This window comes from Gasterosteus aculeatus, chromosome Y (assembly GCF_964276395.1).
Source record: "Gasterosteus aculeatus chromosome Y, fGasAcu3.hap1.1, whole genome shotgun sequence".
Lineage (NCBI taxonomy): Eukaryota > Metazoa > Chordata > Actinopteri > Perciformes > Gasterosteidae > Gasterosteus > Gasterosteus aculeatus.
Window position 1 is genome coordinate 9427846 of NC_135709.1, and position 26989 is coordinate 9454834.

General features: G+C 42.1%; 1 protein-coding gene across 26 annotated transcripts; it reads right to left on the bottom strand.

The window, feature by feature from the left end:
- Positions 1–50: 50 nt before the first annotated feature.
- Positions 51–26776, bottom strand: LOC120812620 (zinc finger CCCH domain-containing protein 18-like). 26 transcript variants are annotated; one of them, XM_078097529.1, is made up of 19 exons: positions 26557–26776; positions 24560–25557; positions 23422–23506; positions 22789–22937; positions 22523–22618; positions 22124–22266; positions 21488–21517; positions 21005–21119; positions 20086–20336; positions 17213–17395; positions 14718–14843; positions 14196–14288; positions 13667–13936; positions 7581–7697; positions 5016–5221; positions 3184–3398; positions 2700–2796; positions 1556–1652; positions 51–845 (listed from the first exon to the last, which is right to left on the bottom strand). In XM_078097529.1, exons 2-19 carry the CDS (start codon positions 25541–25543, stop codon positions 623–625), a joined length of 3480 nt encoding a protein of 1159 aa, XP_077953655.1. In that variant the 5' UTR covers positions 25544–25557; positions 26557–26776; the 3' UTR covers positions 51–622. The 26 variants fall into 26 exon arrangements, with proteins under 26 accessions (XP_077953655.1, XP_077953648.1, XP_077953657.1 ...); XM_078097522.1 differs by having other exon boundaries at positions 2700–2799; XM_078097531.1 differs by having other exon boundaries at positions 2700–2799; positions 17213–17392; positions 20086–20333; positions 26571–26767.
- Positions 26777–26989: the final 213 nt, after the last annotated feature.

The window sequence follows — 26989 nt, forward strand, 5'->3', positions numbered from 1 at the left end:
AACGGCTACCTTTGTGTTGATCAACAGCAGAGAAAACCAAGGCAACTGACTCTCTTTATCAAAATAGTTTATTTAGAAGGCTTTTGTCACAAAAACAAGAAATGTCTCTAAATGTCCCCATTCCACTTCTCACACTCCCAACTAAAAGTGTTACACAAATAAAACACTGGTTTATTACTTAAGAGCTTAGAAGAAAAAAAGCTGTCAGATAAAAAAAAAGTGAAGAAAAAAAAAAAGCAATACACGAACGATTTTGATGACTGTTTTTGTACAAGGTGAGACAGTGAACACTGTCCTAAAAACACAGAACACTGACGCGCTATTGGCTAAACACGGCCCTGCCTCACCAAATGCAACAACGCCTCCTCCCATTCCTCATTGATCTGATCATGGGGGCTAAAGTCAGGCAAATGGATGCAGAGCCAATCCACTCCTTGTTTGTTTACCTACACAACATCCTTTATATATGAACCATACAACATTATTACACGTCCATTAAAGGCATGGGAAAAAAAAAACACTCAATCCCTCGAAGCCCTCACTTTTGTCCCAGCTCACGCCGTCGCACAGACATACGGGCAGGTGGGCCAACGAGGTGGAAGAACGGGCTTATTTTTTTTAATTATTTGGTGGGGATCTTAGCCCGTTTTCGGGCAATGGCGTCCTCCACAGCCTTCAGCTGCTTCAGCAGCTCCTCGCGGCGGGACAGTGTGTTGCTGGGTTTGTTGGTGCCTGAGCTGGAGCTCGAGCCAGCAGTAGAAGTGGAGCCCGGGGCAGGCGGCTTGCCCAACGGCGCTGCTGGGCCTTTTCCAGATGACTTGGCAGGTGGTGACAGAGGACGTTTCCTGGGAAATAGAAGCAAAGGTTAGGGTCAAAGTGGACCTACTATCACTATACGAGCAGACACCAAATTATCAGTATGGGTACATTCACCGATCATTACATTAAAACAACTGATTTACACATGATTGAAAGTCTTAACACAAGTTTAAAATGATTAATAGTGGAACCAGCCAGTAGTTATGAAGAACCTGGTGATTCCTTTTAAGTATGAAAACTGTACAAATCACATGATTCAATAGGAATCAATGGGCTTGTGGCTTCAAACCGAAGACGGGGGAGGGTAGAAAGAAAGCACCAAAACACAATAGCACCTAGTTGACCAGGACTGAAATACAGGCTACTGCTTTGTAGAGTGAATTAATAGAAACAAGCATTAATAGTAAGACCCTTGCAATGCAAAATTTGAATGAACGCCACTGCTAGCTACACTATAATCTACATTACTTTTGGATTCAACACAACCCTTTTTCTGCAGAATCAAATGTGTGTGATATTAGATGTAATTCTCACAATGTGGGACAGCAGCTTCAATTGTATGTGTAAGAGAGAGCACAACTCCAAAGCAGTTATTTATACCTTTGTGTATGTCTATAACCACATATTTTGTGGAAAGAAATTTAGTCTATGGGAGCTAACCAAAAAGGTAATGCGTGAAATGTTTCATTGCTCTGAAAGACTTTCACAGTAACGATATAGTGAAGAATGCACCGACCTGTCTCCCTGGGGGGGCATGGGTCGGGGCCCCTGGCCTCTGGGTCGATCCATTCGAGGGGGGAGTATGGGTCGGCCAGGAATCCTCTTATCCCGGCCTGGAAAACATCATAGTTCATAGTGAATACATGCATTAAAAAACACATTACTGCTCTTCTGTGACAGCCAAATAGTTGATACTAACCCTAACTTACAATGGTAAAAATGTCTTCTAAATGACATCTAATAGAAATTAAGACATGTTGGACTGTAATAGAAATGTGACGGAAAGAAACGATAACCCAGTCTCCAAATCAGAGGGAGAAAAAGGAGTAGGTCATTGACAGGGACCTGAGTGACGTGTTTGATGGGACACACTGCACTTTGTATCTGACGCGACCAATGCCTTATTTTAAATATATTTGGTGTTTGTACAAGCCATTTCTTTAAAATAATGGCATTTCACAGACTAAACAATTATGCTCTGCAGATTAATTGATCTTGAAATAAGCCTTAGTTTTGGCCAAATGGGTTAACGGACATTAGCCGGTATCATCTCAAGGGAAATGTGGATTTATAGGCTCTGCCTCTGGGTAGACTGGGGGCAGACTCTAGATCCAGCTGAATATCCTTTTTCTCTTTGCTTGTAATGCAGTCGAGGATGTTATGGAGATTTTTAGGTGTTTTGGCTGACTTTGGATATTCTGAATAATTAATTGGAGAGATATGCTAGAGAGGCTGTGGCTGTCCTCTTAAATAAGCCGTTCAAGAGGATATGGTCAAGCGGCGGCCCTCAGAGGCTCACTTGCAACGCATCATGGGACATATAGGCACTGCCAGCATAGGAAGACTCAACTTTCTCAGTTGAGTACATTAACCATCAACGCTGATAAAAGGTGGCCAGTATTCCATTTAATCATTAGACATGATATGCATTGAGCAGAAACATTCTCCCTGAAGAAACGCTGCCACAGGGTTGATTATAGGTGTACGACTGAACCATATCGTCAATGTGTGGCCCCCAAAATGTCTTAACTGCACGATAAAACTGATGCTGAATGGTATGACACAAATGGCATCATATCGGAGAAATAATTAGCCAGTATAGTTCCGGGTCTGCTGTGTGTTTGTGAAACAGTAAAATGATGTGTCAGCTAGCTTCTCACCTCTGTCTGGAGACATGGCCACTCTCTTCCTAAGGGGGGAGCCGGGCCTGTCTTTGTCTGCAGGCAGATACCTCTTTCTGTTGCCCTTATCTGCCTGCTGCTGCAGAGTGAGAGGACACATGGAGTCAGGCAATGAAAGCAAAAACGGAAATGTAACGATTTCAATCCAAATGTGCAAAACAATAGTAAAAGAAATCTGTAGTGTGTAAATGATGTTATTGAGGTTGGAAGATTATATCTTTCAACCGCAATAACCTCATTTTTATTTGCAGAGGAAATTTCTGTTTCTTTCTAGCAGGTATGAAACGAAACTGGAGGTTGGAAGTGGGGGGAAACCTTTTAGTAATAAGGCAACAAAACAATAATAACAAAAAGGGGGTTTTTGTGGGATGATTTTCTCTTTTGGCTGGGAGCACTGTCTTGCTGGAGTGGACTAATTCCAAGAAAATGCCCCTGTAAAAATGTGAATAGCAGAAACAGTAACCTTATTGAGCAGGGTGAGTTTAATGTCTTTGTGGGATCCAGAACCTCCGTAGCTTCCTGGAGGTCCCATGATGCCTGGTGGGGGATGTACAGGGTGACCACCCCTGCTACCAGGTCCAGATCTGGGCATTGGGTTGCCTCCTCTGGGTGGGGCACCAGCGGGATTGATCTTCCTGCGGTCCTCTCTAAATGGTTCATCTTTCTTTGATGGTCTTTCTATGATCCAGACAGAAAAAAAACATGCGCACCGATGAGCAATGCTAATGATCCATTATGTTATTTCCAATTAGAGAGAAATGGAAAATCTCAATTCAGTTTTAGTTTGCAATAAATACCTTAATATATATGGACATGAAATATCGGTTTTAAACCCACTTCTGCTGTACCAAAATAAAATGTAATTGTGCAAAAGTTAAAAAATGTCTGCTCAGTTGCCATTTTACAAACTGGATTATCTTCTTTAAGAGAGACTATTACCAGCCACCTCTCCTTTACGTTTTTTTGATTTCATTTTGAGCTACGGTCAATTAAAGTCAAACTTCTTGCAGAGTTGCAATACACAAAAAATTAGGGCATCGATGAAATTGATAAAATTTGATTATTAAAAGCAACCAGCAACGAATTTAACTATCCATTCATTGTGTTGCGCGATTATTACGTCAGAGCAAAAATGAAAAATAAAAGCGGCGAGCCGACGTAGAGGAAAGAGCAGCCAGCAGCGCCAGCAGTTGTTGTGAGTCACATGACGGAGGCAGAGACGTCTATTCGACTAGTCGTCCAAGGTGTGCAAGCATAGGGGCACGTTACGGCCGATGGGGAGGTTGAAGAGAAACCGTTTTTTTGCGTGAGAAATTGGATGTGTGGCGGGAGTGCGTTACTAAAGCCCGAAAAATGCCAAGTCGACGTAACCTGGCACGGGAACACCACGTTGTCCCGTTTTGAAGTGAGGAACGTAAGGAGCCTCCAGCAGTTCTGCTGCTGCTGTTACTCGTCATCCAGCTGATCAAGATAGCGTTAGCTCGCTAATAACAGCAGTAAAGCAGTTAGCAAGACACGTTTTTATTTACTCGCCTCTTTTGGACGAGTCATATTTCAATCTGTTTTCTTGTATTTCATGCTTTGTCCCATATTGGTTATTGTAGACATATATTTGTGTGTGTTGTACTAAAAAGTACAACACATCAACTACTGTATAACCCACCGTATGCGCTACTGCTGTCATATACGGTAGTTAGTGCGCATACTGTGGGTTATACAGTAGTTGATGTTATGCCTGTAAAGGGAGACACACGGTGATCCATTAAACCAGAGCGTAATAAACCAGGGTAATAATTTAATGAATAAGCTTCAAATGAACATGGGGGTGTGTTTGAGTGTGTGCGTCTGAGAGTGTAGTATAGAGAACAAGTTCTGACATTAAAACAAATCCTGTTAAATTTTCTAATTTGTATTATTCTTTATTTTTTATAAATGATTATAGGAGAAATAATCAACCGATTCATCGATTATCAAAATAATCGTTAGTTACAGCTCGTAACTAACGGTTGTAATCGTTAGTTACAACCCTACTAAAAATCTTCTAGTCCTGCTAAGGGCATAATCCCTACCTTCTCTTTTACGCTGTTACTTCGAAACAATTACAGAAAGTAAATTAAGAGAGCTCAATGTTTTTGGATAAGAAACAGCACACAGACCAATGATTCCACAGAGCAATATACAGATGAATTAACCAGAAGACCAAACATTCATCATTCCATATTTTGTATCAAAGCCTTCATTTGGTTGTCATTTGAAATTTGGCTTGCTGTATGGGGTCTTTTGGTGCCCACTAACCCCTGTTCTTGTCTCTGCTGTGGGGGGGGCGGTCCCGCGCGGGCCCACGCTCCTTGCGAGGCTGATTCGGTGTGGGCGAGCGGGAGCTGGCGGAGGACACTGGGCTGGCCAGGTCAGCATACATGTCGTCTGAGTCAGCGCTACGGACCGAGCTGCCGCTGGATGACGCCGATGACACCGATGAAACACTGCTCACACTCAGCGACCTGCGGCAAAGGAGACAACAGCTGCTGAAAATAACCAAGGCACTGCTGGGCTGGGCGCTGTCATCCCTGTGGGGCGAACCAACAGGCCCACTTGTCTGCGCACACACTAGACGCTAGTTACATACGCGTGCACACTAGGGCTGTCAACAAATATTCTATATTGAAACATATATTTGAATATATTATATTATATAATATATATATATATATATATATATATATATATATATTCTATTTTTAACAATAGTTGTTAAACCGCGGCGCAAAAAAGGAAAGGTTCCTTGTTTACCAGAGCACAGCTCGGTACGGTAAAACTTCAATTAATGTTAAGGTTAGGTCTTGGCCGTTAGTTAATTTACTTATTACTTTATCATCAGTTACTTATTTGTAGGTAATAATATGTTAAATATGTTTAAACTTAAATCAATTACCTATACAAGTAGTTATGTCTCGTATTAATTTGTCCTGTTATTGACGTGCCGAATGCGGAACCAGAAGAATATTTTTTTATGTGAATATTCGAACGTCATTTTTGAGCAATTTTGAAAGCCCTAGTGCACACACACGGAACTATTCTACGTGTATAACCACCTGTAACATCCTCGTCCATCTGTCTCATATTTACACATTTGGCGGCTGTATTGCTGGAGTGCTTTGTTAAATTTTTAGCAATTTCGACACATTCAATATTAACAAACTTGGAATAAATGAGAAAACAGCGCTCTGTTCATTAGCAAGGGCTTCAGGGCTCTGCATTACTGGATATACTAACTGCAGAAAAGGGACTCTTCTTCCCTCCCCGGAGTCACAAGCACATAAGCAGATGTTCAACTCAAGGCTCTACTTGTACACTGTTTGGTGTGGGAGGAGACTTTAGTGCCACGGTCAAAACGCCTCAAGCAGCAACACCACGGGACAACACGTCGACAACAGGCATGCTTTCAACAGCCACTGCACACCATAAACACCATAAATACTTTGAATATTTACTTGCATACTTACACCGTTAATAAAGATGAACGTAAAAGATAGTTAAGATGCAATAATGATGATACCAAAACCTAAAAGCAGCCAATTGTACAGTGCTGTGGAAGATAATTAATTCTCCCTTCTTAGTTTATTTTTTTGCTTATCTCACTTAAATGTTTTGGACGAGTTACTACTTGTTTGAAATTTTGATTAAAATTGTTCCTATATATTCCTATATTGCTCTCCCAGTTGTGTATGTGTGTACATCTGTGCCTGTGAGTTGGTCGTGAAATAGCACCCCCTCCCATCCCACTCCTTCCTGTTTGGGAACCACTGTCTTAAGGTAAGAAAAAAATGTATCCAAAGCTACCTGGCCCGAGATGAAAGGTGACTTCCCCCTAACCCCAATGACTTGTTGTGCCCCATGGCGGCAACAGCTACCAACAAGTTGGTGATCACTGGCCATGAGTCTTTCACATCGCTGTGGAAAAGGTTTGGCCTACTCTTCTTGGCAGAATGTTTTTCATTTGACCACATTGGATGGTTCTTGAGCTTGAACAGCTTGTTGAAGTCTGAACTTTAATTAAGCCTTTCCAAAACCTTTATCTAGCTTATTCTGACCCATTGAGAGGTGGACCTGCTGGTGTTTGGGATCATTGTCCTGCTGCAAAACCTGTGCTCTTGACCTCACAAACTGATGGCCAGACTTTCTCCTTCAAGATTTTCTGGTAGAGAGCAGAATTCATGGTTCCATCAATTATGTTAAGTGGCTCTGGTCCTGATGCTGCAAAGCAGCCCCAGACCACCATACTGCCCCCACCACGTATGACTGTTGGTACCACGCGGTTGGTTTTTGTGAAATGCTGTTAGTTTTACACCTTCCAAATAGTTCCACTTCTGTTCTAGTCAGGCCACAGAATATCTGCCCAAATGTCTTGGGGATCATCCAGATGTTATTTGGCCTTTGTGTTATTTTTGGTCAGCAGTGGCTTTCTTCTTAGAACTCTATGGGTGCCATATTTGTCTTGGTCTTATTGTTGAGTCATGACCTCTGACCTCTTCATGGTTCGCTGGAATCCCAAAGCCTTAGAAATGTCTTCCAGAGTGATTTCCATTACTTTGTTTGTCATTTTTTTTAAATTAAATTAAATTTCTTCCCCTTTGAGATCTTTTAGCTTACTTCACTTTGTCGGACAGGTTCCATTTATGTGATATACTTTTTCCACAGCTCTGTAGTTGATATAAGGTATTAGAAATCCCGCCTGCTTCGATCTGCTTGTCCACAAAGAAGGTCATTTAACAATAAATGCCTCCGAAAATGCAATATATAGTCAACAACTTGTTGGCAAACGGCAGTTCCAATGGCAATGATGGTGTTCGTGGCGAGTACCTGGATTTTCTGGATCCAGAGCGTGACCGTGCGCGCGAGAGGGAGTTGGACGAGGATCTGGAGCTAGAACCAGTATAACTGCTACCACTTTCACTAACACCCACACTCACAGTTCGCCTGGAAGAGACAGACACACAAGTGAGAACACAAAAGGAAGTGCTTTTTAAAAAAACAAAACAAAACCAAGGTGTACTACCAAGCTCCTTGTTCAGCAATCAACAAATACATTTCATTTTGAAATGGAAAAATATGGAGTAGTAATAGAGTCATAGACCATTGCCGGTCTCAGCTCTGTGGCCACTGGGCCCCTCCACAACACCTGGAGTCACCAGCTGCTTCAGCAAAGGAAAACTCAAGTGGGTGTAACAAAGATACGTCCAGCCCACCGCTCGACCACCTTTTTATGCTCTCCTGCCACTCAATAGATTACCATTGTTTTCTTGGCCAGGGAGTGAACTTGTACAGCCACATATTTAACCAGCATTAGGCTGGTGCTAATGTCCAACTGATACTGCCATACTCAGAGTCCTGAGAAAACGACAGAGTGAAAGGGCGGCAATCCAGACCCGTTCCTCTCCCCAGGCCTTTTCAAGGTCCACCTACATTACATGTCATTCACCTAGAGGCGATCGCACAGCGAGCCTTGGGGAAATGCACCCGGTTAGGGCCAATATTAGAGGACAGGTCCCACGAGGCGGCAGTCCCACACTGATCACCTCCCCTAACCCGCTTAGATGAATCACCAGAGCAGACCCCACCAACTACAACCCCCCAGAAGTATTTTTTTAACTGCACTTTCATCTCAAGAGGCGGTTTCAAAGTCATCAGACTCAACTGTGGCATCCTATGAAATTTGGACCACCAGTAACCTAACCTTTGCAAAGATTAAAATCAACCACTTTCCCGACTGATGAAAAAGATGATTCAAACAGAACGCAAACAGATCACAAAGAATGCAATCTAAACTCAAGGATACTTTTTCATCTGATGGGCCCTTAGTCTTTCTACATTCTTTAGAAATATAATGCAGAAATAAAAAACATGCTTCCAAAACGTTATCATTTTGAAATCTCCAAAACACCCACAGCCATTATCAGCTAATGGTTGACACATTTTCATTTTGCGGTTTAAGTGCTTCCTAAAGTATCTACCGTGGAATAATAATCTATAACACAGCTACATGCCACAGGCATCTCTGCATCTATCCTTGCATATTTGCGGGGGCGGGATCATTGAAGGAATGTGTCATTGCGGGGTGCCAAAGGAATGAAACCTGCTTCTTCTAAGAAAGCATCATGCGTTCTCACCGGGGAAATAGGGAAATGATTTATCAATCCCTCGCCCGCAAAAGAGATTAAATCAGAGAATGGGAATGAAGCACATTGCAGTAATTGGGGCTCTTTGTATGTACAAACGGGAGAAATCTATGCGTCATAAGGAAGTACAAAAAGTGTTGATAGTCGAAGCAGTAACAGAAACTGAGTTTAGCTCATGAAATACAGGTCTGCATCTGTAAATGACAAAGGTTTAACTGAACTGCATGTATTACATTGCTGTTCACATTACTAGTTGGGTCACCCTGATGCAACAATAGACATGTGATGTGCAAAGTGCAGTTCCTTAAGAGCTGTAATTTACTCAATACAACCTATCCCCAGCATTTGTTTCATAGCATCGGATAAAGCTACAGGTGCGTCGTCTCTGACACCGTCGGAATGTTAAAACATCTCACTGCCATTGTCAGTATCACTAGCCTAGATCTCTGGTAATCTGAATAGCAAACAGGGTTGAACTGGTTTTCCAGGATAAATTCCACAGTGGGATCCATTCTGCCTACACACCCACCCACCTGAAAACAGCGTCACACGCCCTCATTGTCCTTCCCCTCGTGTTGTTGATGATCTTGGTCTCTTTCCCTCTCTCACACACAAGCACACCTAGGTTTTAATGGGTAAGCAAAAAAGAGCCATCCCCCCATGCTCTCGCTCACACCTGATCTTCATGGTCTCCCCCCACAATGCGGTATTACTTCATACCACATACAAACAGAAATATGCAAATGTGGAAGTGTTAGGAAACACAGTTCTGCTTATTGTAAAAGCATCCGTTATAATGCGATCAACGGTGGACATACTTCCTTGCAAATTTGAGTTGGGTAAACAAACATACCAACATCCTCCCTTCCACATGCATCCAGCCGGTTTCTCTGTAGGCCCACGATGTGACCACAGAACATTTTAAAGGATCATGACAAGCTTTTTAATCTCATGCGCAAGACCCAAGGAAAGGTCATACCTGCGACTTCTGGGACAGGGCCTTTTTTGATGTCCTGGTCATATGCCAGTTCACGCGCTAGTAACAATTTGTTTTTGGTACCAAACCCTCATTTGATTTCCAACTTTTAAAATCAGTGCACTCTATGTAGATCATTGTGGTAATGTAGTGTGTGTGAATGCTACCTCACAAATCAATAAAGAGCTGAGCTGCTGGAGAGCTCCCATTAGAAAACACCACCACAGACAAATCTAAGTAGCCACAGGAATGGAGGGACATTTGAGAGCCTGCAGGTCCAGCGATGGGGACGACCCCCTGGAGGCCACACTAAATAATTGATCCATAAAAAGGGTACCGCAATCAGTGACGAGAGACACTTCATTCACTTGGCTTCTTCCCTGGAGTTTCTGTGCTTTCTCTCCCAACAGGTTTCCGTGGATCATGGTGTTATCTGCTTGACACCCACTGCTATTTTTATTATAGTCACATTTCTATTACCATTCCCGTTGGCTTCACTTTTTTTCGAATTCTTTAGGTGAGGTTTTCTTTGAACCGATATAGGGATCAAAGGACAGAGTATGTCATACAGCGTGTGCACAATTATTAGTCAAGTGAGTATTTTGACCATATCTTCATTTGTATGCATATTTCCCAACTCCAAGCTGTTAAATTTGCTAATTGGATATAAGCATGTCCAGTGATGTGTATTTGTGCAATGAGGGATGGTGTGGCCTAAGGAAATCAACACCCTAAATCAAAGTGTGCATAATTATTACAACTTCTTTTCCTCAGGCAAAATGGACCAAAAAGCGATCTAACAGAATCTGAAAAGTCCAAAATTGTAAAAAAGTATTTCAGAGGGAAGCAGCACTCTTGAAATTGCGAAGATGTTGGGGTGTGATCACAGAACGATCAAACGGTTTGTTGAAAATAGCCAAAAGGGTCGCAAGAAATTTGAGGAGAATCTTACCTGAAGCTACCGTGAACCCATTATCCTCCAGCGCTGCTATATTCCAGATTTGCAACCTACCCAAGTGTCCAGAAGTACAAGATGTTCAGCGCTCAGAGACATGGCCATGGTGAGGGAGGCTGAAACCCAACCACCACTGACCAAGACACCAGACCTAAACCCTATGGAGAACCTTCTTTTTTTGTTTGAATATTTTCACGATGTGAAACAATGAAGGTAGGTATAAAAGGTGACTAGGCAAAGGTTGACCACTACATGAAAATACATGTATTAGTACGTTTTTATATACTGTTACAGTTTTTTTAAAGTAATAGCTGTGTGCGTTTACATTCAGTATACCTTCAGTAGCATCCCAGCATTGAAGTCCTAACGCTTGTTTATGATGTCCTCTGCTTATGTCAGCTTTACAGGTTTTCATAAAGGAACGTTATGACTTAGAAACAGCCTTGCCGAGTGTTACTACTAGACATGCCCGAGGAAGAACATCTGACCATAGCTTGCTGAAAGGCAACAAACATTTTATGGAAGTATCCGGTAGGTCTGGTCTCTGCATAAGTGGCAAGGTGAAGTCTATATAAACCTTATACATCCTTTTAAAACAAATGTTGTTTAGATGTGTGGGAAGCAAGGTTATTATCGTTAACGAAAACTAACGAAAAAACAAAAACGAGGTGTGATTTTTTTTTTCGTTAACTGAAATAAAAATAAAAACGAGCCTTTATAAAAAAACGATAACTAACTGAAACTGTATTGTGTCTTTACAAAACTAACTAAAATAAAATAGAATTATAGAGAAAATGTCTTTAGTTTTCGTCTTTGTCAATGCTATAGAACAGCGGTTCCCAAACTCAAGCAAGCAAAAGTTTGTCTCCGCGAAGTATTTGCTCGCTAGCGAAACGTGAACTTCGTTGCTCGCGCTCGAAGGAGTTTTCTACGTGCTCGCTGTTATTCTTTTTGACAGTAAGGTGGAGACGGTGCTTTCAGGGTCCGATCGATGCCGCGAGGTGCGTCCGCTCCCGCCGAACCCCCTCGCCAGCCACGCCTTAAATTTTCGACTGCTTTTAGAATAACTTATTTTCCCCGTTAAGATGGTTCAGCTACAGTAGAGAAAAGGGCACCGTCTCTCGCTCTTTAATCTCATGAAGTGCTCGGCAAGAACGACAGCTTTGTTTCCCCGACACGCCCTAAAACAAGCTCCATATGTCACGCGCTTGAGCGCCGCTCAGCATCTCGCCGTCGATGACGAGCTTTGGCATGTTTGGCAGAGCGCCTTGAGCGCCGTGTACAACCAGTATGGATCAACCGATTAACCAATTGATCCATATAAATACGGCGCTCTGGATTATAAGGCACTGTCGTTTTTTGAGAAAATTAAAGCCTTTTAAGTGCGCCTTGGAGTGCGGAAAATGCGTTATATTGACTTTAATACTACAAGAGGGCGCCCCATTTGATGAACAACGACAGGCGGACAAGAGCAGCCGTTTCGAGCGAGAGCCTTACTGTTTTATTAATCTGTCCGTTTAAATTGTTTGTGCTTCATCAAGTAATGTTTCACATAACTAATGTGCCGCATCATAAATATTTTTATATTAATTTCAAACTTTTAAAAATTGAAAATTAAAAAAACTTTATTTATTTATGGTAAATGACCTTCACGGCCCACACTTTGGGAATCGCTGCTCTAGAGTTTTTATTGTTTTTGTTTTTTTCAGCTCCCAAGCAATGTCATGTGTGGCTCATTAATGGGTTTAGTACATGCTGTCCACGTGTGCCTTGTGTAGACTGTTTACATATTTGTACCCATATCTACATTTTATCTTCTGTTGTTGATATTGTTGTGTCCAGTGGAATTTTTCTGGTTAATGACACAAACACACTGACTGACACATATTTCATAGTTGTCTTTTGGGGATGGCTGTTCATCTGTCCTAAATACATTTTTTTGAATGGTATGTTGTGTTGAGTTTGTATTACTTATTATAGCTTCTATCTACAATTCATTTTGAGCATTTTGTTTTGCAAGCAAAAAATGAAGCTTCCCTGACTGCGCTGGTCTGTTACATTCTGCGGTAAAGACTAAAACTAATACTGAAACTAATAAAAACTAAACTAAAACTAAGCATTTTCAAAAAATAAAAAATAAACTAAACTAGCAAACCCGCTTTAAAAATGAATTAAAACTAAACTGAAATTGCAAACAAAAAGTCAAAACTAAATTAAATTAAAAACTAGTGAAAAATTAAAAACTATAATAACCTTGGTGGGAAGGCAAAATGCATTGTAAGACATGCTGAAGACATTCAGAGGGGTGCTTTTTATAGCGCTTAGAAACCCTTCCAATAGGGGGAGAAAAAAGGAAAGGTTATCTGTCAATCTATCAATCAAAAACATGTATTTGGGAATATTATTTGTATTGAGAATTTTTCAGGTTTAACCAAATTTTGCTTACCGGGACGAGTTCAGAATCCTTAATGTTAATACAGTAACACATGTTTTTGCTGCTATGACTGGGACACTGCACTGAGGGAACACTTTGGGCCACCAATACAGTGTTGGAAGTAATAATGTTTTACAAGTCTTAGTGTTTTCAACGACATCTTGCATGTTTCTGGCTAACTTTGACGTGTTTAAAGTCTAAAGATGGTGAGAACTAGTTTGAATAGATCAACTAGAGCAGAACTTTTACTGATTCCTGCCGTTTATCAAATCAGATTTACAGTCACATCTGACCCCATAGCTGTGTAGTGTAATTCATTGATTGATCAGCTTTTGGAACAGCACTTACTCTAACATCAGCACTGTTGCTTCAAAATGAGCAGAAGGGTTAAAATGAGACACCAACCTCCGTGGAGGATGCTGCTGTCGTTCTTTACGCCTGTCTTCCCTCGGGTTGGGTTTTTTTCCAGGTTCCCTTGGAGGTGGGGGCCTCCCTGCTGCACTGCTTCCCGCCCCGCCACCAGGTTCCTGGGGATTGGCGGTAGGCTTCCCCCCCTCTGGCAGAGGTTTGGGGGTTCTGCCCTGCAGTCCACCAGGCGAAGGAGGACTGGGAGCTTTCTTCATGGGAGGTTTCTCCCTGCGAGGAGGGGGTATGGCACCCGGCTTCGTTGGCATGCTTAGGGATGGAAGGGCACTTCTTCAAGCTCACACACAGTGATGGGCACGGATGTGATAGCAACTACAATGCACATGCAGTGCTCTAGCTAATGATTAATAAACGAAACAATTATAACAAACTGTGTTGCTGGAGAGCCAAAACGAGAGACATCATTGTTATTGCAAAGTTGAAGTATGACATTATTTAAAGAAACAAGGATGGTAGAATATAATATGGCTGACCATGGATCTAATGAATGCAAGTGTTTAAGCTTTACCCTTTAGCCAACACTTGGGGGAGATCTGGTTTGTTCTTTGCATTCTTCTGTGCTGCTGGACTCGGTGAGGGGGATGTGGAGAATGATCGAGATCTAGAAATCAAGAGTAGTAAGAAAAATGGAATTATGCAGTTTAATTTCAAGATTAGATCACATCATACTGGTTTCAAATTAGACTGCACCTTTAGAAATCCCTTTAGAAACAACAAACGGAAAGAGTTGTGAGCTTCAAAATATAATATTTTATTCTAAAGAAGACATTGACGATTTAAAAAAAACAAACATTTTATATTAAAATGAGATGGGCACCGTTTGTGAACTCTCACAGGTAAAGGGACGGTACTTGTATTTCTCTGTTCTGTTCTCTCGCTCATGCATACAGTGATGACAGGAACTTCCACACACAGTGACACCTGCCCTTAGTAACACTGACATCATCTACTGGAGGAATGTAGAAGTGTGTTTCCTCAAAGTCATAGGGTAAGTGTACATAAATACACAGACACACAAAGACATGGCTACCTAGAGCGGCTGCCACTGAAGGAGCTGCGCTGGGAGGAGTGGGTGGAGTAGGAGCTGAAGGAGGAGGAGCGGCTGCGGGAGCGAGACGACCCAGAACCGGTATAGGATGAAGACCGAGACGAAGACCTGAGACAAAACATACAAAGCAAGGAGAAGAAGATTAAAGGACATTTTTTTTAAAAGAAAATGGAAAATCTTATATAAATAAGTTGAATTTGTATTATTTGTTCCTAATGTATTACTATACAAATAGGCTGATAGACCACAGGATAAGCTGGCATTTAAAATAAAATTACAAAATTGTACGTAAAAGTACTCATTTTTAGGTGAGATTAGTCTCATTAATGAATCCACACAGGAGTCACAAATGTATTTTATGTGAACTAGAAGTATAAAGTTACATAACAAGTAGCGTAAATACGCTAGTACCTTCTGCCGCTAGAACAAGAGCACACAATACGTTAAAGGAGCATGTCCACAGAAATACATTTCAATAACAAGACAAGCCATTTCAGCATAATTTCAGAATTACAGTGCATCCGGAAAGTATTCACAGCGCTTCACTTTTTCCACATTTTGTTATGTTACAGCCTCATTCCAAAATGGATTAAATTAATTACTTTCCTCAACATTCTACACACAACAACCCATAATGACAAAGTGAAAACTAAAATTTTTGCAAATCTGTTAAAAATAAAGAACGAAAACATAACATGTACATAAGTTTTCACAGCCTTTGCTCAATACTTTGTTGAAGCACTTTTGGCAGCTATTACAGCCTGAAGTCTTCTTGGGGATGATTCCACAAGTGTGGCACACCTATTTCTGGGCAGTTTCTCCCCTTCTTCTTTGAAGAACCTCTCAAGTTCCATCAGGTTGGATGGGGAGCGTCGGTGCACAGCCATTTTCAGATCTCTCCAGAGATGTTCAATCGGGTTCAAGTCAGGGCTCTGGCTGGGCCACTCAAGGACATTCACAGAGTTGTGCCGAAGCCACTCCTTTGTTATCTTGGCCGTGTGCTTCGGGTAGTTGTCCTGCTGGAAGTCGAACCGTCGCCCCAGTCTGAGGTCCAGAGCGCTTTGGCGCATGTTTTCATTGAGGATTTCTCTGTACATTGCTGCATTCATCTTTCCCTCAATCCTGACTTGTCTCCCAGTTCCTCCCGCTGAAAAACATCCCCACAGCATGATGCTGCCACCACCATGCTTCACTGTAGGGATGGTATTGGCCAGGTGTTGAGCAGTGCCTGGTTTCCTCCAGACATGACGCTTGGCATTCAGGCCAAAGAGTTCAATCTTTGTTTCATCAGACCAGAGAATTTTGTTTGTCATGGTCTGAGAGTCCTCCAGGCGGGCTGTCATGTGCTTTTTACGGAGGAGTGGCTTCCGTCTGGCCACTCTACCAAACAGGCCTGATTTGTGGAGTGCTGAAGAGATGGTTGTCCTTCTGGAAGGTTCTCCTCTCTTCATAGAACAACGCTGGAGCTCTGTCAGAGTGACCATCGGGTTCCTGGTCACCTCCCTGACTAAGGCCCTTCTCCCCCGATCGCTCAGTCTGGCTGGGCGGCCAACTCTAGGAAGATTCATGGTGGTTCCAAACTTCTTCCATTTCCGGACGATGGAGGCCACTATGCTCATTGGGACTTTCAATGCTGCAGAAATCTTTCTGTACCCTTCGCCAGATCTGTGCCTCGATACAATTCTGTCTCGGGGGTCTACAGATAATTCCTTGGACTTCATGGCTTGGTTTATGCTCTGATATGCTATACTTATGTACATGTTATGTTTTTGTTCTTTAATTTTTAACAGATTTGCAAAAATTTGCAAAAAACTGTTTTCACTGTGTCATTATGGGTTGTTGTGTGTAGAATGTTGAGGAAAATAATTAATTTAATCCATTTTGGAATAAGGCTGTAACATAACAAAATGTGGAAAAAGTGAAGCGCTGTGAATACTTTCTGGATGCACTGTATTTACATATTACTAGCACGCCAGAAAAGCTTTATCGCCGCAGGAAGTAGATGGGCTGGTACATGGCACACACCAGCCAACGTGCATACCAGCATGGCGTGAACGGTACGGCCGCACCGGATTTGGCCCGAGGGCCACGAGTTTTACATATGTGGTCTACACGGCCATCATTCAGTCCACCCTCTGCTCTGGTACGCTGAAGCCACAACCAAGGACAAGGGAAGGCTGCAGCGTGTCATGCTCTGCAGAGAGGGTGATTGACTGGAATCTGCCGTCCCTAGAGGACTTGCTCGCTTCAAGGACGCAAGGAGAATTCTAGCAGACCCCTCTCCCCCTGGTCAAGTCCTTTCCCTCTGGCAGGAGGACCAACACCTTCCCCCACAAAGACAGCTTCTTCCAGTTAGCAGTTGGGCTGATGAATAAAGCCTGGGATGTCCACTGTTGCCCCATCCTGCACACTTGAAAACTACTTTCCTTTACATAATAACAACACAGGATACCCAGACTTGAAAGAGAAATTCCTACCTGGAGGAGTTGGACAAAGAGACTGAGGAGCCTGAAGGCCGATGTCGGCGGCGCCCTCGCAGTGGCGAATCAATACCGGGACGTCTTCTAGGGGATTTGGACCGACGCCATGGATCCTTCCACTCATCTGGTCGTCTCATTACTGGAACGTCCTCCTTCTTGGAGGGAGGCTCCATTGGCCTGCTTAGAAAATAAAAAAATGTAAGGTTGTGCTTGCTTTACATACTGCTAGGCTAATTCCATCTCAACATCTACCGTGGACACACACAGTCTGCAGAAGACAACCACTGTGTCCCTAAAAGACAGTGGTTTGGAAAACATGTGGGGCGATTAATTCTTTTTTTTTTCTTTTCCATGAACTATTTTCCTAGTGTGAGGTCCAGAGACCCCTTGAGCAGGTTTTCGTTGAGGATGTCTCTGTACTAGGGCTGGAACAATGACTCGATAAAATCGATTAAAATCGATTATTAAAAGCGTTGCCAACGAATTTCATTATCGATTCGTTGTGTCGCGTGATTATTACGTCACTCAATGAGTTGCGGAGATGCGCGCGGAGCAAAAGTAAAAATAAAGGCACAGAGCCGACGTAGAGGAAAGAGCAGCCGGTAGTTGTTGTGAGTCACATGATGCAGGGAGAGACGTCTGTTCGACTAGTCGTCTAAGGTGTGCAAGCGTGGGGGGTCCCGGTCCACGTTGTCCCGTTTTGACGTGTGGGACGTAACACGCCTCCTGTTTACTCGTCATCCAGCTGATCAAGCTAGCGTTAGCTCGCTAATAACAGCAGTAAAGCAGTTAGCAAGACTAAGACACGTTTTTATTTACTCGCCTCTTTTGGACCATTCATTTTTCAAATTCATATTTTGTGCTTTGTCCCATATCGGTTATTGTTGACAAATATATTTGTGTGTGTTGTACTATATTGTACTATGTTGTACTATGCTGTCATATATGGTAGTCCAGTGCGCTTGCGCATATACTGTGGGTTATATGGTAGTTGATGTTATGCCTGTAAAGGGAGACACATGGTGATCCATTAAATCAACTAAGAAGCCTCTAATGCATTTATTTACAAATGCCATTTTAAATTCATCTCATAGCACTTGGTTGTTTTTTGGCTGTATGCATTTACTTAACTTGCACTACAATGATGGTAATAATTTAATGAATATGCTTCAAGTGAACATGAGGGTGTGTTTGTGAGTGTAGTATAGAGAACTAGTTCTGACGAATTTGAGGTTCTGTTTTAGAATAAAGGGTTGGAAATTAAAGCTTTTTAATGCCGTTTAAAAAAAAAATCTGATTCATTGATTAATCGAAGAAATAATTGACCGATTAATTGATTATCAAAATAATCGTTAGTTGCAGCCCCACTCTGTACATTGCTGCATTCATCTTTCCCTCGAGTGTTCAATGTCGGTACTATAAAACTTTCAGTTTCAATCACTGAATGAAGCCTCCCATCTTCGGGCAAGAATCGCGACCTTAAATTGCTTGCACAAAACTCTTGATCAGCACTCGGCTATTCTTTATTGTTGTCGTTCATTTAAACCGCTTCACGCTCAGAGCACGGCGGTGCGAGAGAGCGAGCGTACAAGAGATCTGCGGTCGTGGCCATTAGTTAATTGACTTATTTTTGTGCAGGTAATATGCTGTTAAATAGGTTTCAACTTAAATAAATTACCTATACAAGTAGTTATGTCTCGTTGTATAAATTTGTCGTGTTATTGACGTGCCTAATGTGCAACCAGATATTCAAATATATGTCTTTTTTTAAAGAGAATATTCGAACATCGTTTTTAAGCAATTTTGACAGCCCTACCGAGGAGTGGCTTCCGTCTGGCCACTCTACCACACAGACCTGATGTGTGGAGGGCTGCAGAGATGGCTAACCGTATGTAAAGGTTCTCTCTTCATAGAGCAACACTGCACCTCTATCAGAGTGACCATCGGGTTCTTGGTCACCACCCTGAGTGAGGCCGATCTTGCAGTTTCGCTCGGCGGCCAACTGGTGGTTGAAAACCAAAATTTCCAGATGATGGAGGCCACTGTGCTCATTGGGATCTTAAATGCTGCAGATGTTTCTGTACCCTTCGTCAGACCTGTGCCTCGAGACAATTCCTTGGACTTTTTTGCGCTCCAACTGTGGGACCTGATATAAACAGGTGAGTGCCTTTCTAAATCATGTCCAATCAAGTGAATATAGCAGGGTGGACTCATGGTGGTACATTTCAAGACTGAGAAACAGGATGAACCTGAGCTCAACTTTGAGTGTCCAAGGCTGTGAATACTTATGTACACGTTAAAATGTCATTCTATATTTTTAATAGATTTGCAAAGAATTCCCAAAAATGTTTTTCACTTTGTCATTATGGGGTGTCGTGTGTAGAATATTGGGGTAAAAAAATGAATTTAATTTTGAAATATAGGTGTAACATGAAAAAATGTGAAGCGCTGTATTTGTGTGTGTGTTTATATATTTATACATATATATTCACACACGTGCGCACGCCCACAAATTGCCAATGACATGGTGATCTACTGGGATTTAAACACACAACGATCTCTTGGGTTTACAAAGAATGGTGCAAAAGAGAAAATATCCAGTGAGTGGTTATGTGGATGAAAATGCCATATTGATGTGAGAGGTCAGAGAAGAATGGGCAGACTGGTTCGACATGATATAAAGGCAACAGTAACAGTGACCAATTGTTTTGCATTGTAGCTAATGTATCTTCAAACAAAACCAATTTGTTAACCACCAGTAATATTGATGCATACCTGTCTATGTCCATCACACACAATGACCACAAAGACATAACACTAAATAATCCTTTCTGGTATATTGAGACTTAGAGTGAGAGAAATCCACTCACTTTGGTGGCAGACTGAGGGGAGTGCGTGGCTTCAGTTTATCCTCCTCTTTTTTCTCCCGGGTGTCTCGAGGGGGACGCATCTTCGGCCTCTCCTTCTCGTCCCGCTTCATCCGGTCCCTTTGCCACTCCTCTTTTCGCCGTATTCTCTCCCGCTCCCGCTCTCTCTGCCGGCGCTCCCTCTCCCGGTGATCTCTTTCTCTCTCTCTGTCGCGGGGCCGCTCTTGGGGGTCTCGCTCACGTTCGCGCTCCTGCTGAGATGACCATGTTAATTTTTGTCTATGCCAATTCATTAATGCCAATTCCATTGTCATGACATTCGTATACCGTGAATTCTGGACTATAGAGCGCACCTGAATATAAGCCGCACCACCTAGATTTAGAACAAAAAAAAGATGTGTACATATATAAGCTTCACCGGTCTATAAGCCGCAGGTGTCCACACGGCAGAAAAACGACTGCTAATGCAGACTCGTCCGTGCCGGAGTTCTTCACATTGCCGTCTCTAACGTCTCACCATTGATTTATTAATGGCAAGTTTCCTTCTCCGACAGCCAGATTGGTTGCCCGTAACTCGCACCAGTCTGTCTGTCTGTCTGTCTGTCTCGCTCTCGCGCGTAAGCCCGTAAAAGATTATACATTAGCCGCACCGTTGTGTAAGCCACAGGGTTCATAGCTTGGGGAAAAGGTAGCGGCTTATAGTCCGGAATTTACAGTAGTTTCCCTGTTCATTTGTAATTGGAAACAAAACAAAACCCCCCAGAAAATACAGTTTTTAGCCAGGGTTACTCCAAAAGGAGTGGATATGGAATTCATTATTGGACTATTTTTGTCTGTCCACTGTTCCATTCATGAGTTGTTTCCTGTTTGAAAACATCGATGTTAGGGAGAGCATTCTGAGCAGACTATGAAGGATACTTACAGTGTAGTGGTAAGGAAGCGGAGCTTCTGTGTACTGCACTCTGAAGTTTTCATACTGGCCACCTCTCCAGAGGGCGTCCATTTCATAGTCATAGTATGGATCTGCGTATTGGTCACTGTGGAGGGAAACACATTTGTATAATGATACCTCATAAAAGATACTTTGATGTTGATTAAACACAGAGGGAAACATGTTTTGTATCTTCTTCCCACCACCATTCATAATGACTGAATGGCCTGAGGGATTTCCCTGTGAAAACAGCATGCAGTGAAAAGGAAACTTTTTGCCGACTGCGTCAGCAGAGGTTTATGCTATCAGATTATATTTATTGATGCGTTAATGTGTACATATCGCAGCTGGTAAATCTTGAGCACGCACATTAAAGATGGTTCCTTTCATTTTAACCTGTGTGCGTGTGTATATACGCACACGCATATATTCAAATCATCATAACAATAACGATGTTAGTTTGTATATACCTACCCATAAACAGGATCTCTGAAGTCCATTTCACTAAAAGAAGAAAACACTTATATCAATGATGATCACATACATATCTGGTACAGATACTACACATTATGCGTTTATGGTTCGCTATTAAACATTTTAAATGGGAGGAAAACCAGAAAAATGTAATTTCATAAAATTATTCCTTTGAGAGATATTGTTTCATGGAGTTGTTATGTATGTAATGATGGTGAAACACAACAGCATGTCTCAATAAACCTGTACAGAGAGCAAGAGGATTAAGAGGTCCTGGAGTGGTATTTGACTTGAACAAGCCAGTTATGTATTTCTCCTAGTGGAAACACTTTAAACAAAACTGATAATCAGAACTGTATGTGGAAAATAAATGAAAGCCATGGCCAATTACAGAGGATCATGGAGACTGACGATTTCCATTATTACGTTGCATTGTAAATGTTGATTGGATTGATCTTTCACTTCTTTAATAGAGACATTGATCTCGGAATCCAGTTGTAGAGGAGTTGACATGAAGGCCGTCCACTTTAAAATCTCACAAGGTGTGTTTTCAATTGGATTGGATTTAAACCCTTGGAAGGTGTCGGTGGTAAAAAGCTTTGCATTGTGCACGTGTTTGAAGTAAGGAGGCATTACTCTCGGATGATGCGGTAGCTGCGTTCTCTGAAGAAGTCATTCTCTTTGTCAAATTCTCTGTCATCCTCTCCGATGGTCACATTAAAGCGCTTCTCCTCAAAGTCAGGCTCTTGCTCCTTACGGATGGTGGCCTTCTTCAACACCTATGGGACACAGAACAACTTATTAAAATGAAACACAAATGATGGTAAACATTTTATATTAATGTCTGCCTTTCTCCCTAAGGTCTATGCTGCTGTCTTTTCACGTGAAAACCTTGTGTGACAGGGAAGCAATCAAAACCTATTTGGCTTACAAAGCCTTAGAGAATATCTTTCCAAACAGATAGTACGCACGCACGCACGCACAGCAGTTCATTCATTTTTGTGTGGGTGGCTGGGATGCAGGGGAAGCGCTTACCTCTTTAGCATGCCTTAGACCTCGCTCCCAGGCACTCTCCACAGGAGGCTCCACCGGAGGAGGTGGTGGAGGGAGCTCCTCCACTACAGGTCCAGCCTAAGACACACACGCATGAATCCACTTGATTCTTTATGACGCACATATTTGTTTTTTAAACTTATGTACATTAGTATACATTCATATACGCGTCACTGTTAAAGCATTGTACAATTTGAAATTACAGATATTATACAGTTTATACTGTTTAACAAAAGAAAACAACCTACCCAGGGATTATTGGGTATGAGTGGGTGAGGTTCTACAGGAGGTGCTCCGTTAGGTGAGAAGGGATCCGGCTTAGTGATGAGGGAATAGTTACCTTTGTCATTGACTCCGGGGTGGATAAACCTACAGTTTATACCCCAGGTACAATTTCCTAGAGAAGACAAAGTGTTACACTATGATTAAAATAATAATAAAGAAATTAAGTATTTGTGCTACAACCTTGGGTTAAGACACAAAATGGTGGACTGTACTTGTATTTGTCTTTTCTATTCTTCAGACCACTCAAAGCTCTTTAACCGTACATGTCATAATTCACCCATTCATACACTGATGACAGGAGCGAGCGACAACGCAATATATTTCTTATTGAATACTACACATGTGGTAAAGAACATGAAAATCTATATTTGGTACAAAGGCTCCCCCTACTGTAGATCTCCTTCCACAATAAGACCCGATGGTCGGATTCTTAACATGTAGGCGACTGTCTGTAGCCTATATGTTCTTCATCAGAGTAACAAAACAGATCTCTAATCCGTCTAAAAAGTCTAGATGTTTTATTAACAATTCTGCACTGCGCACGGTGGAGTTCTACCCCACTGAGCTCTGGGTGAGAACTGCTCTTCATCACCTACCTTTGATAAAGAACCTGCAAATGGGACGTGGTCTGATCTTCCTGTCTGATGGATCCTTGACCTCCCCCTCCTCCAGATCATCGTCCTGTCCACACATAAGGGAAATTTTGACGTCCTAAAGCAACTTCTTCTATCCGACCAAGGTTTGTAGTCTGTTCTATTTAAATGCCGTAAAAAAAAGTTGATTGGGTTGCCTTGCAATGCCTTTATCCTTATTCATTATATTCAACATAAAATGGATGAGCAAGGACATTTCCAGAAATGACACAGCCTGTATCTTTGAATCAGAAACCATCAGCAGTAGGTAACTATGCGCAGTTACAAGTTTAAAGTAGGACTACAACACCATCGGTGGAGATATTATATGGAAGCATATTCGAAAAAACAAAAGATTTGAAGGCACAAAAATGTAAACTAGTTCTACTCAATCTACTAGTCAACATTTGTGAAGAGCTGAATATGATTTGGGTGTGCGATCCAATCGTGCAGGATGTCAGACTAGCCAGTAGCAATAATACCATTATTAGGAAAACATGAGATTTACATATATCTTGAATATATCTCTTGTTGTTTAGCCTACAAAATCACTTATTTGGAGAGTGTAGATTGGCAGGGTGGGTTAAAATTTTTAGCCAAATTCATCTCCTTACTGTCACCCAATGTTTTCATTATTGGTCAGAACACACTTCCTGTGTGTGAGAGCGCATTATTTGTGAGAGAGACAGATAGTTGATCTACAGTGAGCCTCTGGCTTGTTCCTTTTAGTGACAGAATTTTGGTGGTCATGTCAGTTATAATTAAAAATATTGGATGTCCTGTGAATTAATTATTGGCCAAAATATAAATTTACACCAGTTCCTAACTGAAGTTCAGTATAGATGAAGGTCTTGGTCCCAGAACAAGTCCTTTTATAATGAGTATTTGCTGATACAAGGTCTGATTCAATACTTATTTGGTGGTTTGGAACATGTCTATTGTCAAGCCATACCTGCATTTATCAAAATATTGTATTAAACATAAATACACAAACAAACAATAACGATTTTACACAAGAGAACATCAATCAAAATGTCTTAATAGAGAAGGCCATTTTCTTTACCCACTTTACCTGCACCTAATCCAAACTATGATCACTTACATCAATCTCTCCTTCATCAATCTCTCCATCGTCTTCATCCTTCTTCTTGTCTCTGAAGGAGTCTCTACGCATTCTCTCAGGCTCTTTGCATTCGCCCGACCTCTGGAATTCACTGTGTCTAGGCGACGGGGGAAGGATTGGTTTCTTTTCCCTCCTTTTATTGCTTTTGTCACCAGTTTCTTCTTCCTCTTCTCCTTCCGCTTTTGTGTCTTCCCCGTCTTCTTCTTCATCATGTGCAGGGATACTGGGCTCCTCTGGGACCTCCTCATCGTAATCAAGCTCATGCTCATCCAGCTCCCGGGAAACAGATGCCGGGTCATCCTTCATCTCCCTCACCATGACGGCTTTCCTCCTCTGCTCTTGCTCCGCTCTCATCACTTTGCGATCCTCTTCCTCCTCAGACTTGCTCATGTCTTCCTCCCCCTCATCGTCGTCATTATCCACCTCAGCTGGATCTGCTGAGACACTCTTTTGATAGTCCCTGTATCCTTCCTCCACAGGGTCTCCATCCTCTTCAGGATTTAAGCTCTCGCCCTGTTCTGAGTCTGGAGACTGTGGGGTGTCAATGACTCCATCGTCTTGATCCTCTTCCTTCTCGTCCTCCCCATCCAACTGTTCCTCCTGCGGACCATCTTCCTCTCCCTCCATCAATACAATGGTACCTTCCTCCTGTCCAATACCATCTGTTTCTCCTACACGGTCCTCATCCTCTGGGTCAGAGACAAAGTCAGGGACAACCTCGCCGTCTTCTTTCCTCTCCTCCTCTAAATCCGAATGTCTTACTTGATTCTCCAACACCACTTCTTCCTCATCCTCCTCAAGCACCCCATTATCCTCTTCATGGACTAGCTCACTGTTAGATATGACCCCGTCCTCATCTTCATCAGGAGAATCCAGCAGCTCACTGTCAGAAAAGCCCCTCTCCTCCTCTTCCTCCTCCCCAGGAGACTGAGGGGACTGGGTGGGGCTTTCAGGAGTATCCATCGGAGAATATTCTGCTGTAAACAGGACAAAGGAAATCTGTATAAAACATGAAATATCCTAACTGAGCCGACAGTTTGCATTTACTAGTCATAATACATGACAGAACATTAACTAACCAATATGTATCAAAACGAATCACAAATAAGTGAAACATCAAAGAAGAGTATATAAAATGATTTTCTAACAGTTTTTTGGGATGGAAATAATCTTCAGTAAATTGAGATATTGTATATATCCAAATAGACAAACAACCACAGCTTCAAATTTATGTTTGGCACATGTGACAAAACCAAAGTAGACCAATCTTTGAACTAAATAACAGACTTAAATGTACAACAGCAAGAAGTTTGTATTTCAGTGCTATGCCATTTACCTGAGCCTGCTTACAAACTAATGTTATCAATTTAGATAACTAAAATAAACTTTCATATGAGAAAAAGCCATAATACAAGTACAATAGACATACATTCGATTCATTTTACATTTAAAGAAAGTTAGTTTACAGCGCAGCTAAATCAACAGCTAAGAACCACATATTAGCTACAGCAAGCTAGCTAGCTACTAGCATTAATATTATCCGCCGATGGCAGCAGCGATGATAAGACATTCATAAAACCGTCCTGCAAATGTCTAGGAGGGGCTCCATGGCGCCATAGGGGAGTTCTAATTAGCTGATACTAACGTGTACACACTCAAACGTCTGCAAGTTCGGAAAGTGAGTGTTATTACACTTCTAATAGCTGGATGGCAAAAAGGCCCGTAACGTCAACGTCAACCCGGACAGCTGGCTAACCAACGAGTACAATGTCTAGAACGAACAGCAAACACTACGAGAAGAATATAAATCATTAAACAACTCATCTTTGATGCGAAAGTAACATTAAAACGCAGCTGTACTCATGTGCGGACATAGCAGCCTACTCGTCTGTCTTTCACTAAACAATACACCCATCGGTGTAGCTAACTATAAGCTAAACGCGCAGCTACACTCTGCTCGCTGCTAACAATCCTACCTTTTTTCCTTTACCTTGTCAACCCGGAGCTCTTTATAGACAGCACTGCTGCGTTAGGAGCGGCACTCTCCTACTAATGTGATTTTTTATACTGTCTACTGAAATATCTGACGGGTTAATCTAACAGCGCTGTTGGAGAAAATAATACAATCCTCACGCCACAGCGAGAGCAGCCATTACGTCAACGTCATCAACATACGACAACCCAGTAGGAAAAAAACCGCGCTGGGAACGAACAGGGGCCGATCTGAGATCAGTGGCCAAATTCCATCTCCCCGCTAAACCCTAAACCCTGAACCCTGAACTGGCGTTGCCTCCTACGTGGTTGAGTGTGAGAGTCTGCGAGGGCTTTAAATGGCGTGAATATAAATGGTACAGCACGTTGCTGCCACATGTCACCTCGCCAACGTCATAAAATATAATTTACAACTGA

Bases quoted from the DNA above. Each gene is read 5' to 3' on its own strand.
- LOC120812620 (XM_078097522.1), bottom strand. From the start codon at position 25,543: ATGGATACTCCTGAAAGCCCCACCCAGTCCCCTCAGTCTCCTGGGGAG. The intron at 20,337-21,004 runs GTAAGTATCCTT...TGGTCATCTCAG, and splicing joins CGCTTCCTTACCACTACACT to CAGGAGCGCGAACGTGAGCG. The intron at 7,698-13,666 runs GTTGGTGTCTCA...TGTCTCTTCCAG, and splicing joins CAGCAGCATCCTCCACGGAG to GCGAACTGTGAGTGTGGGTG.